The sequence below is a fragment of the Pongo pygmaeus genome, chromosome 7 (assembly GCF_028885625.2).
Source record: "Pongo pygmaeus isolate AG05252 chromosome 7, NHGRI_mPonPyg2-v2.0_pri, whole genome shotgun sequence".
Lineage (NCBI taxonomy): Eukaryota > Metazoa > Chordata > Mammalia > Primates > Hominidae > Pongo > Pongo pygmaeus.
In genome coordinates, this window is record NC_072380.2 from 85,899,512 (window position 1) to 85,912,813 (window position 13,302).

The following is a 13,302-nucleotide window of genomic DNA, read 5'->3' on the forward strand; positions in this document are numbered from 1 at the left end:
AAGAGCCACACGAATGAGTTCGGAAACAGATCTTCCACCAGTAGAGCTTCCAGATGTGACTGCAACCCCAACTGACAACTTGACTACCACCTCTTTTATAGCCACAGGCACCCAGCTAAGCTGCACCCAGATTTCTAACCCACAGAAACTGTAAGATAATGTTTATTGTCTTAAGTCCTTAAATTCTGGTGCAATGTGCTATGCAACAATAAATAAGACTATCCTGTCCAACTCTATAATTCAATACTCCCATGGTGCTTTAGGTATTAGTATTTGGATAGGCAAAAAATAAAATAAAATAAAATCTCTGTTCAACATGAGCAAATAAGTAACATTAGAACTTCAAAGTGGCAAATTATAAAACTTAAACATGTACATTTTCAATTCAAGAAATGAGATTATTAACAAGTGTAGCATTAGTCATATGGTGTTAAAATACACCCACTTTCAATAGGAATGGAGTATCTCATTAAAAAAATACACTAGCTATAACTTAAAATACAAACACAACCAATCATCTTTTATTAACTGAAAACAGTTCATTTAAAAAGTAAAGTGTGAATAACCACTAAAGCATCTCAGTGATTTAATGTCCCTTGCTTTCTAGAATTTAACATTACTGGTCGAGTGCAGTGGCTCACGCTTGTAATCTCAGCACTCTGGGAGGCCGAGGTGGGGGGATCACCTGAGGTCAGGAGTTCAAGACCAGCCTGGCCAACATGGTGAAACCCTGTCTCTACTAAAAATACAAAAATTAGCTGGACATGGTAACACACACCTGTAATCCCAGCTACTTGGGAGGCTGAGGCAGAAGAAACGCTTGAACCCGGGAGGCCAAGGTTGCAGTGAGCCAAGATCATGCCACTGCACTCCAGCCCGGGTGACAGAGCAAGACTTCGTCTCAAAAAAAAAAAAACAAAATTAACATTATTAAGCATTCACCAACTTTGAAAAACTCCATTTTGCCTTTATTAGTATAAGTTTCTAAAGTTACAAATGCTTATCTACAGATCTCTATGTATTTCTTCAATATTAGAGGCTGATAACACTGGTGGCTGATTCCAAGAAGCAAGCACAGTAAGATATTGGGGTACCTTTTTGAAAGTTCTAATCTTCTTTTTTTTTTTCTTTTTTTTTGAGACGGAGTCTCACCCTGTCACCCAGACTGGAGTGCAACAGCTCAATCTCAGCTCACTGCAACCTCCACCTCTCAGGCTCAAGTGATTCTCCTGCCTCAGCCTCCCCAGTAGCTGGGGATACAGGTACACAACACCATGCCTGACTAATTTTTGTATTTTTTGTAGAGACGGGGTTTCACCATGTTGGCCAGGCTGGTCTCAAACTCCTGGCCTCGGGTGATCCATCTGCCTCAGCCTCCCAAAGTGCGAAGATTACAGGCGTGAGCCACCGCGCCCGGCCCGAAAGTTCTACTCTTCTGACACAGAAAAGATATTCCATGAAGTAACAAAAAATAAAACTTTATGAACATAAAATTAACCATACGATTTAAATATTCTGTAAGCCTTTTCTTCACATTATAAAGAGCTGTATAAATTAAAACACATGAAACTAACGTCTATAACAGCACTCTATAATTGGCCAACATTCTGAAAATTATACTTTTATAAGTAAACCAGTTATATTAGATTTACATCAATTTAAAAATTGTAATTTGTAATTATACCACGGACAATTCAGAATGTTCACAGTGGCACATGTCTTTAAGACTCTGTTTCTACCTTAAAGACATGCCCAGTTTACTGTCACATATTTTAAACAATTTGCTAAAATATCAAGACATATCAATAAAATGCAGAGCAGTTTTATACTACCTATGGTTTCATAAAATCCACCTCCTCAGCTGGGTGTGGTGGCTCACGCCTGTAATCCCAGCACTTTTGGAGGCTGAGGTGGACGGATCACCTGAGGTCACGAGTTCGAGACTAGCCTGGCCAACACGGCAAAACCGTCTCTACTAAAAATACAAAAATTAGCTGGGCATGGTGGCATGCACCTGTAGTCCCAGCTACTCGGGAGGCTGAGGCAGGAGAATCACTTGAATCCAGGAGGCGGAGGCTGCAGTGAGCAGAGATCACGCCACTGCACTCTAGCCTGGGTGACAGAGTAAGACTCCATCTCAAAAAAAACAAAAAAACAAACAAACAAAAATTCCACCTCCTCTATCAAAAAAGTTTCCAGCTACAGTTGATTCCAATTACAACTAAGTGCTTTTAGAGAAATGTATCCACGTGTCCCAAAAATGCCCTATCTGGTCAGGCATATGAAGACAGGCAATTCTAGATTCCAAACTACTAAATGAAAACAAGCAGGATAGTTCATAGGGAGACGGCTGGGGAAGACGTGATGCTCATGAAGAATGGTCCAACCTGTAACTGCTGCAATGTACTGCTGATATAAGTTGTACTTTAATTATGAATTACATTTTGCCCATCTGAGAAATTAAAAGCTGTACAAAAATCTACATAATCCCCAATAATTAAACTGCTTTATAAAATGGCACTGTTATTAAATATGTATAAATTTTTTATATCAGCACCCATCCTACAGTTGATAGGCAATTCTCACTTAAACGTCTTGACAACATGAAAAGCAAAAAAAATTTACTATCCCTACTCTTAGACTACAAACTGCTACAAAACTATCAATTTAGTGCTTATTACTCTAAAAAAGATACAGGGTCCTTTAAAGAGCTTTTTAAAATGTTTTTCATTTTGATTTTTTAACGTAGGTACCCAAAAACACTGCTTTATGTAAGGAAAACGGAAGTCTTATGCCACAAACTATTCTAGTGGAAAACTCTAAATATCACAGGCCAGAAAAAAAGAGGAAACTAACATTTATCAGACATCAATTGTATATGCTAGGTGCCACATTTTGCCATTTTTACATCAACTCATTTAATCCTCATCATCTTGGGATGTAGGCATTATCTCCATTTTTCTAGAAGTTGGGTTATTTGCCTACAGTCACACTGCTAGGTTTAGGACAGTTCATTCTGGCCCAAAGTCCTCTTTTCTTCCCTATACACCAAATTACAAAAGACTTGCCTTCTTTTTAATTTTTCTTTTTTTTTTTGAGACGGAGTTCCACTCTTGTTGCCCAGGCTGGAGTGCAATGGCACCATGTCGGCTCACCGCAAGCTCTGCCTCCTGGGTTCAAGTGATTCTCCTGCCTCAGCCTCCTGAGTAGCTGCGATTACAGGCATGCACCACCACACCTGGCTAATTTTATATTTTTAGTAGAGACGGGGTTTCTCCATGTTCATCAGGCTGGTCTCGAACTCCCAATCCTCAGGAGATTCACCCACCTCAGCCTTCCAAAGTGCTGGGATTACAGGTGTGAGTCACCGTGCCAGGACTTTTTTTTTTTTTTTTTTTTTTTGAGACTGGGTCTCACTCTGTCACCCAGGCTGAAGTGTAATGGAGCCATTTCAGCTCACTGCAACCTCTGCCTCCCGGGTTCAAGTGATTCTCCTGTCTCAGCCTCCCGAGTAGCTGGGATTACAAGCACGCACCACCACACCCAACTAATTTTTGTATTTTCAGTAGAGATGGGGTTTCACCATGTTGGCCAGGCTGGTCTCGAACTCCTGACCTCCTGATCCACCTGCCTCGGCCTCCCAATGTGCAGTAAGGTGCTGGGATTACAGGCATGAGCCACCCCGCCTGGCCAATTTTTTTTTATTTTCTATGATCAGCTTGGTGAAAAATAAAAGATTTGCCTTCTTATAATTTTTCCTGAAACAAAGTCAAGGGCTTGACCTCTAGGACAACATAATGGCAAAGCTCCTATATAGAACTTGGGGAGGATTATTTAAAATCAAACGATGCACACATAAATAAAAATTATAATTATTACAGACTCTAGACATCTAATATTTTGTGTACCTACAAGAGGCACAAATATATCTATATGTGAATAATCATACTGTGCGTGTCTCAAACTATGCAGTCTAAGAGAATTCAATTTTGCAATATCTAGAGTTTTCCCACTTTATTATGATCTGTACCTATAAATGATCAGATTCCCAGCACTGAACGTGCACAAAACGAGATAATAATAGGAATAAAGAGAAGGGTAGGCACAAAGGGAAAAAAAAAAAACCTACCATATCTTCTAGAACCTAAACAGGAAAACCGCTCTGCCTCGATTTCTGGATTGTTTGTATATTTAAAAGCTTGATGACTATCTCAGATTTTTTTATATTCATACTATTTGTTGAAAAGCAAACCAAGCCAGTCTTCCTAGCACTTCATTCCAGACAAGCCAAGTAAGCTAAAATGTAAAATTTGCATGGTTTTCCAAGCTCAAGTATTTAGGAGGTAAGGACCACAATGTATGTAACTTACCCTTAAATGGTCCAGGGGAAAAATATTTTGTGTGTGATAGAGAGCAAATAATAAATGCATAAAATGTTAACAGGTGAATCTGAATAAAGGTTACAAAGATTTTCTTTGTATTATTCTTATTCTTGCAATTTTTCTGTAAGCTTGAAATTATTTCCAAATAAAGTTAAAATTTAAAAATTACACAGCATTTTATTTGAAATTAACAATACATACTTGGATTATACAGCAACATTCTTACAAATACAAAACACTGGTTTTTATGGGGAAAAAATGCAGTAATTTGTGAGCAAGTATGTACCATATCCTACCAACTAATCATCACTTAGGAATAAATTTCAGGCTAGCCTACCATATAATAAAATATGGCAATGGTGACTTGACTTGAAACCATAGCAGGAAAAAACAAACACACCAGATAGTTTGGCATAACTGCTTCGCAAATTTAATATACGCCTGCTGCAAAATGCAGCAATCTACAATTAAAGTGTTATGTGATATCTCTTGTTTGCAGTAAGATACAAACTGAACAATGAAAACCTGGCCATATTACAAAACAGAGATGGAGAGTAAGTCTTCGTTTTGGTAGTTTTATTAAATAAGATTTTTCCACCGCAGCTCAGTTCACAACAGTGTACTTGAATCATCTAAAGAAAGCAAGGACGGGGAAGAAATATCCTGGAGAAATGTTGAAATCTTTTCTCCTCCAAGGTTACTATCACCCTACCTGCCCATCACAATTTTGATTTCAAGTAGTCACTATGCTGGTCTGAAACACAGGATGCATCAGAAGCCAAGTAATGCTCAGCAAAAGTTCACCAAAATTGTGAAAGCAAACATTAAATAATAAACGTTTTCAGTTAACAGTAAAATATCTTTAAAGGATCATCTCTAGCCTTTCTTTCTGCAGGATCCACCCACTTTAAAATCCTTTGGTAAATTCCCAGGTCTACCCTAATTGAATGGTCCCTCTCTATCTGCTCAAGCAGTTCTTAACCCTTTGGAGTGGGGATGGGGGTAGGGGGACATCACAGCAAATATGGACCCTTACCAAAGAAAATTATTCACAAATGCAAAATTCTACACACATTTCCAAAGACTTCCAGAACCCCACGGCCATTATCCCCACCCCCTCCCTAAGAATCTCAGGGTGGGTGCTTCTCGATGGCCTCTGCGGAGCACCCCCAGCCCCCAAGCCACAGCCCCCGGCTCGACCCCGAAGAGACTGGAGTTCCTGCTCTCACACAGCGGATTCCGTAACTGAGCTTTGTCTCCTCGCCCAACTCCCTTCACCCCGGCAAGGTCACTACCGCCAACTACCCCTTTAAGCCGAGCCATCACGGTAGGAGTTCGTAACAGACACAGCAGAACTTGCCTGTCATAGGATATATTTTGTCCCCTCGGCCCCACCTACCCTCCCCATTTCGGCAAGTTACGTCTTTACCACTGGCCCATTCTACAGAAATAGCCGCCGCCGCCACCCTCCGGCGCGCCCCGGCCCCGCCGCTCCGCCTCCAGCGCCCCCAGGCCCATTCCCCGCAGAACCTTCCCGGGCCGCCCTCCCCTGCTCTACCCCAGGCGCTCCCTCTCCCTCGCAGCCACACGGTGGCTGCACTCGCCGTCCTCTCTTCCGGCCGCTACCACCCCGGCCCCCTAGAACCCTAGCCTCCCGCGCCCGCAGCTGCGTTCCTGCCTCCCCAACCTCCGCACCCCCACTTGGCCCGGCCTCCTCGCCTTCCTCCCGGCTCCTCCCCTCAGGACACCTGTGTCGTCCCACCCCCTCCACCATACACGCACCCCCGACTCCAATTCCTTCGCCTCCTGGTCCTCCCTCCCCCGCCGGTCTCCCCTCCCCCCTGCTACCCCGAGAAAGCCCGAGGTGGGAGGGAAGGCGCGGGGGAGGGGAGGCCGCGAAGGGGGCCGCTCTTCTCCGGGTTCCCCGTGCTGCGGACGTGCAGGGCTCCCCAACGCCCTCTGCCTCCTCCGCCGGCGGGGCGGAAGTCGGGGTCTCCCGGGCGCCCCCGATGAGGGTATTTACCTTCTTGCCGGGGACACTTTGCAGACGGCTCCAACATTGGCAAACACTACAGAGAACTGACCCCGCTCGGCCGCCGCCGGCTTCCACCCCTCGGGCTCCCCGCCCCCCGCCTCCGCCCGCCTCCGCCCGCCTCCCCGGCGCTCCCGCCGCGCCCTCCCGCGCTCGCGCCGCGCGCCCCCGCCTGCGCAGCCGCTCCCGCGCCCCAGCACGCCCGGCCGGTGCGCGCGCCCGGCACCGGCTCTACCTCCACTCCGCCTCCCGGCGGCCCGCGACCAAGCGCGGCCATTGTTCGCGACGCAGCTCCCGCCCCCTGGTGGCTGCCGGGCCCCCGCAGCTGCAGGCTCTGCGGGGCTAGCGGTGGCGAGCTGGGTCCCTGGGCAAGGGCCATTCCCGGGGGGCTTGGGCACGCGGGCGAACGACTGCGCAAGGAGCGCGCCCGGTCCGCAGTCTCCTCGTCCCCGGCGCGACTCCCCGCCCCCTCGTCTGCCAACGGTGGGCCTGGGGCAGCCCCTTCCACACCTGCAACTCGGCAGCTTCCTTCCCCGCCCGACTGACCGTCTGCTCTTTCTGGTCCGCACCCTGTGCTCTGATTCCCCGCTCGTACCTTTCGCAGGCTCTCTGGCTGCCCCTCTGTGCTGTGCAGGGGACGCGCGACCATCCCGCGTCTGCTCCGGCCGCCGCTGTGCGACGCACGGTTTAGCGGATCCTGCACCTTTCCAGACGGGGGAGGGGGCGGGGAGGAGGTTGCTTCACCGTCTCGCCCAGCAAACACCAGGGATCCGTAATTACCTGCTCGCCAAGACCCGCGGCGTGGCCAGACCTCCTCCTCCACCGAAAAAATTAGTCACATGAAAAAGAATCCTTGGAGCCAAAAATGAGAACCATTGAAAACAATGCCCTAAATCCTAGATTTATGAGGCAAGAGTGCCAGAAAACAGAAATTACGTCTTGATTCGTCCTGGTTTTGATGTGGATTACTTTTGTCTAGATAAATTCAACCCAGTTAAGCTCGATGAAACTGAACACTTCGTTTAGTAACCGGCACCAAAAATAATCTGACAAATTTCGAAATAGAACTATTAGTGTGTTTTCACAAACTTGCTCATTTGCAACGTTATTTCTAGGGTTTCTTCCCAGTGTCACTTCTCTGACTGAGAAATGTCTCCCAGGCCGGTGATTTCAGTCATCATCTAAAACCAATCTCCTGTCTACACCTGGGAAGGTAGTGTGTGTCCTGGTTAAGAGCAAGGGCGCCAGAGTCAGATAACCAAGGCTGGATATCCGCTTGCTAACTGGTGAGGAGACCATGGGCATGTTACTTATCCTGTGCATCAAGAGGAGACTACATATGATAGATAGTTCGTATTTAAATGTGACAATACATACGAAGCCCTTTAAATAGGGCCGGGCATGTAGTACCTCTCCTGGTACAATGTTAGCTACAGCTATATTTTTCCTCCCAGAACTCTTTCCTATGCTCCTTTTCCACCCTTTTCACCTCTGCCAGTTCCCTCGGATTTAACATGTTGCATCCTCCCTAAATTTGCTGCACTCCTTCTAGCGGCTTACGCATCTAGTCAGCATTCTAATACAGTCATGCCTTAGCTAGCCACAAGGATATGTTCTGAGGAACGTGTCATTAAGCGATTTTTGTTGTTTTGCGCACATCATAGCGTGTTCTTACGCAAACCTAGGTAGTCTAGCCAACTACTCGCTTTGGCTATATGGTATAAAGCTATTGCTCCTAGGCTACAAACCTGTACAGTGTGTTACTGTACTAATACTGTAGGCAATTGCAACACAAGGGTATTTGTACCTAAACATAGAAAACCTACAGTAAAAGAACTGTATAATTTTTTTTTTTTTTTTTTTTTTTTTTTGTTTGAGACGGAGTCTCACTCTGTCACCCAGGCTGGAATGCAGTAGCGCAATCTCAGCTCACTGCAACCTCCACCTCCCGGGTTCAAGAGATTCTCCTGCCTCAGCCTCCCTAGTAGCTAGGATTACAGGCACATGCCACCACGTCCAGCTAATTTTTGTATTTTTAGTAGAGATGGGGTTTGACCATGTTGACCAGGCTGGTCTCAAACTCCTGACCTCAAGTGATTTCCGCCCCCCCCCCCTCACCTCGGCCTCCCAAAATGCTGGGAGTACAGACGTGAGACACCGCGCCCGGCTTAAAGAACTGTATAATCTTATGGGACCACCGTTGTATATGCAGTCCACCTGTCCATCATTGACCGAAAGAAGTTGACCAGAAACTGTTGAATATTTTGAATGAATACCTTACTTTCCCACCAGCCATACCAAGGGTCAAGCTGCCTACCTCTGTGTCTTTCCATAGGCTATTCTCTCTCCCTTCAGGCCACCCTTCTCTCGCCTGGTGAACAAATAATCTTTCACGGCATTCAAAAATCACCTTCTTGGCCGAGTGCGGTGGCTCACACCTGTAACTTCAGCACTTCGGGAGGCCGAAGTGGGCAGATCACGAGGTCACGAGTTTGAGACCAGCTTGGCCAACATGATGAAACTCCATCTCTACTAAAAATACAAAAATTAGCTGGGCGTGGTGGCACGCACCTGTAATCCCAGCTACTTGGGAGGCTGAGGCAGGAGAATTGCTTGAACTCGGGAGGCAGAGGTTGCAGTGAGCTGAGATCACGCCACTGCACTCTAGCCTGGGCAGCAGAGCCAGACTCCATCTCAACAAAAAAAGAAAAAAAAATCACCTCCTTGAGAGGCATTCTCTAGCACTCCTCTGAGCAGGCCAGTGCTCTTCTCTTGTACCTCTCTTCTCTGATATTGTAGGTATGTTAGAATTTTTTTTTTTTAGCCTGTCTGTATCTACCAAACATTGCATTGTTGAAAGGCAGGCTCTGTGTCTCATGCATATCTGTAGTCCCAGCATCCAACAGCAAGTAGGTGGACAGTAAATCCTTTGGTATAAATGGATGAGTTTATACTTTTGGAAAGAACTCTGAAGTGGTCAGATTTCATTCTCTTTGATTCAGATCCTTAAAGTTAATTGAAAACTTTATCCCTCCCTTAACTGTTCCTCATAACTGATTTTCAGTCACTGGTAAACCCCAAATACAATGAATTTTTCTAAGTCACAATTATCAGAAAGGAAATTGTTTTTTAACTTGAATCAGCACTTTCAGTTGCTCAAGGTATATAGCATCAGTACATGAAATCACCTGAGTGACATGGAAATCCACACATCACTCTACAATCATTTTAGGATTTACTTTAAAATAAAATATTTGTATAGGAGTTGAAAATAATGAATATTTAAAGAGCAGTGGGCCAGCCAGCTGCAGTGGCTCACGCCTATAATCCCAGCACTTTGGGAGGCTGGCGTATCACCTGAAGTCAGGAGTTCAAGACCAGCCTCAGCAAAATGGCAAAAACCCCATCTCTACTAAAATTAGAAAAACTACCTCGGGTGGTGGTGCGTGCTTGTAGTCCCAGCTACTCAGGAGGCTGAAGTAGGAGGATCACTTGAGCTTGGGAGGCAGAGGTTGGAGTGAGCTGAGATCACACTACTGCACTCCAGCCAGGGCCACAAAGAAAGACCCTGTATCAAAAACTATAAATAAATAAAGAACAGTGGGCCTATTAATAGGCAGCTGATTAAAGCAACTGAGGCCAGGCGCAGTGACTCATGCCTGTAATCCCAGCACTTTGAAAAGCCAAAGCGGGAGGATCTCTTGAAACCAGGGGTTTGAAACCAGCGTGGGCAGTAAAGTGAGACCCCACCTCCATTTAATTAAAAATAAATTTAAAATTAAAATTTTTTTAAAAAGCATCTGACTTATCAACACATCTTTACCAGTCACCATTGCAGTGAAATGTTCAAGCATCAGGAAAAAGATAATGCTTTCAAATTCACCATTATCGGATTTGAGCAGTTTGAATGGGACAGATTCCAGAATCACAAACTCCAGTTTCCTTCTATGTCCTCTTCTTTCTTATATTATATCTTATATTATGATGCCCTTTTCTTGACATTTATTTTCCTGTAAAATTCATCTAGCCCCCAGCACAACAATAAAGTTACCCTCCTTTATTGATGATATCTGAATTTTAAAAAATTTTTTTTTGAGACAGAGTTCTTGCTCTCGCCCAGGTTAGAGTGCAGTGGTACAATCTTGGTTCACTGCAACCTCTGCCTGCAGGGTGTAAGCGATTCTCATGCCTCAGCCTCAGCCTCCTGAGTAGCTGGGATTACAGGCATGTGCCATCAGGCCTGGCTAATTTGTGTATTTTTAGTAGAGACAGTTTGTTTTGCCATGTTGCCCAGACTGGTCTTGAACTCCGGGCCTCAAGTTATCTGCGGTCCTCGGCCTCCCAAAGTGCTGGCATTACAGGAATGAGCCACTGCATGGCCCTGAATTTATTTTTATCACTACACACTATTTATGTGTTTCTTCTACTATATCTTAAGCTCCTTGAAGGCAACAACAATGACTTTCTCTTCTTTGTTTCTCTGGGACTTAGCACAGTGCTCACTAAATGCTTGTCAAATGAAGGGATTAGCAAATTTGACCAACATTTACTGAATACCTACTATGGGCCAAGTACTATTCTTGGCCTAGGGATGTATAGCAATGAAAAAAATCTGCAAAATCTTTGTCCTCATGGAACTTACAGGGGAATGAATGAATAACAAATGCATGAAATAAGCACTTCCAAATACTGTACTTTACCTTTATTAGAATAGCATTCTGAGGCCGGGCGCGGTGGCTCACGCCTGTAATCCCAGCACTTTAGGAGGCCGAGGCAGGCAGATCATGAGGTCAAGAGATTGAGACTGTCCTGGCCAACGTGGTGAAACCCTGTCTCTACCAAAAATACAAAAAAATTAGCCAGGCGTGGTGGCACACGCCTGTAGTCCCAGCTACTTGGGAGGCTGAGGCAAGAGAATCGCTTGAACCCATGAGGCGGAGTTTGCAGTGAGCTGAGACAGCTCCACTGCACCCCAGCCTGGGCAACAGAGTGAGACTCCGTCTCAAAAAAAGAAAAAAATACCATTTTGAAAATTCCCAATGTATTTATGTGTTCACTAATAAAAGTATTGCTTGAAACTCAACTTGTTTTCATAATAATGTCAAAATAATTATTAGGGTATTAGCCACCTAAAACACTGCTAAAAAACAGTAGAAATATATTTTACAAAGTGGGCTGGGTGCTGTGGCTTGTGCCTGTTACCCCAGGATTTTGAGAGACAGAGGCAGGAGGATCGCTTGAGGCCAGGAGTTCAAGACCAGCCTGGACAACATGGCCAAATCCTGTCTACAAAAAAATAAAAAATTAGCCGAGTGTGGTGGTGCATTTCTGTAGTCCCTGCTACTTGGGAGGCTGAGGTGGGAGGAGCCCTGGAGCTCAAGGCTGCAGTGAACCGTGATCACACCACTGCACTCTAGCCTGGGCAACAGAGAGAGAACCTGTCTCAAAAGAAAAAAAAAGGTAATCAATTATGTATAAGAAACAAGCAAGTATATGAAAAAATGCTCAACATTACTAATCATCTGGAAAATGCAAATCAAAACCACAATGAGCTATCATCTTACCCCAGTTAGAATGACTGTCATCAAAAAGACAAAAGATAAATGCTGGCCAAGATGCAGAGAAAAGGAAACTCTTGCACACTGATAGTGGGAATGTAAATTAGTACAGCCATTATGAAAAACTGTATGGAAGTTTCTTAAACAACTAAAAATAGAACTTCCATACAACCCAGCAACCACTACTGCGTATTTATCCAAAGAAAAGAAAATCAGTGTAGCGAAGAGATATCTGTACCCCCATGTTCATCGCAGCACTATTCATAACAGCCAAGATATGGAATCAACCTAAGTGTTCATCAGTGGATGAACAGACAAATAAATGGGTATAATGGAATATTATTCAGCCTTATAAAAAGAGATCCTACCCGTTAAGACAAAATATATGAATCAAGGATATTATGCTAAGTGAAATAAGCCAGACACAGAAAGACAAATATCACATGTTCTCACTCATATGTGGGAGCTAAAAAAGCTGATCTCATGGAGATAAAGAGTAGAATGATGGTTACCAGAGGCTGGGAAGGGTGAGTGGGGGAAATGAAGAGGGATTGGTTAATGGGTACAAACATACAGTTAGATAGAAAGAATAAGTTCTAGTGTTCAATAGCACAGTAGGTGGCTATAGTTAAAAATAATTTGTTATATATTTTAAAATAGCTAGCAGAGAAGATCTGAAATGTTCTCAACACAAAGAAATGATAAATGTCTGAGGTAATGGATATCCCAATTACCATGACTGATCACTATACATTGTATGCATGTATCGAACTATCACATGTACCCCGTATATATGTACAGATACTATGTATCAATTAAAAAAGAAAACTCTCAACTAATAAGAAAAAAAATAAGGAAACAAAAATATACTTAATGAAGTATGGAAAGATTCTTTTTTAAGTCTTTTTTTAATCCCCCTGAGACAGGGTCTTGCTCTGTTGCCCAGACTGGAGTCCAGTGGCACAATCATGGCTCACTGCAGTCTTGACCTCCTAGGCTCAGGTGATCCTCTCTCCTCAACCTCCCAAGTAGCTGGGACTACAGGCACGTGCCACCATGCCTGGCTAAATTTTTTAATTTTTAGTAGAGACGAGGTCTCACTATGTTGCCCAGGCTGGTCTTGAAATCCCAAGCTCAAGCGGTCCTCCTGCCTTGACCTCCCAAAGTGTAAGCCACAGTGCCTGTCCTCTTTTAAGTCTTATGGCACATGGTGTTAAATAATTTTTTTTGAATACAAATAATAGGAACCGGGTGTGGTGGCTCATATCTGTAATCCCAGCACTTTGGGAGGCCAAGGCAGGAGGATCACTTGAGGCCAGGAGTTCAAAAC

General features: G+C 44.4%; 1 protein-coding gene across 25 annotated transcripts in view; it reads right to left on the reverse strand.

Moving 5' to 3' along the window:
* STAU2 (staufen double-stranded RNA binding protein 2) overlaps positions 1-7,241 on the reverse strand; it is a 330,823-nt gene extending 323,582 nt beyond the window's left edge. For 6 of the 25 annotated variants that reach the window (XM_063668903.1, XM_054497830.2, XM_063668901.1 and 3 more), the window contains exon 1: positions 7,010-7,141. Coding sequence is in view for 2 of the 25 variants with exons in the window: in XM_054497841.2 (XP_054353816.1) it covers positions 7,010-7,063 (54 nt within the window). In the remaining 23 variants the exon portion in view is untranslated. Of the gene's footprint in view, positions 1-6,164; positions 6,259-6,405; positions 6,517-7,009 lie in introns of those variants that run through there. The other 19 variants (XM_063668907.1, XM_054497842.2, XM_054497840.2 and 16 more) reach the window with 12 other exon arrangements.
* Between the last annotated feature and the right edge of the window lie 6,061 nt (positions 7,242-13,302).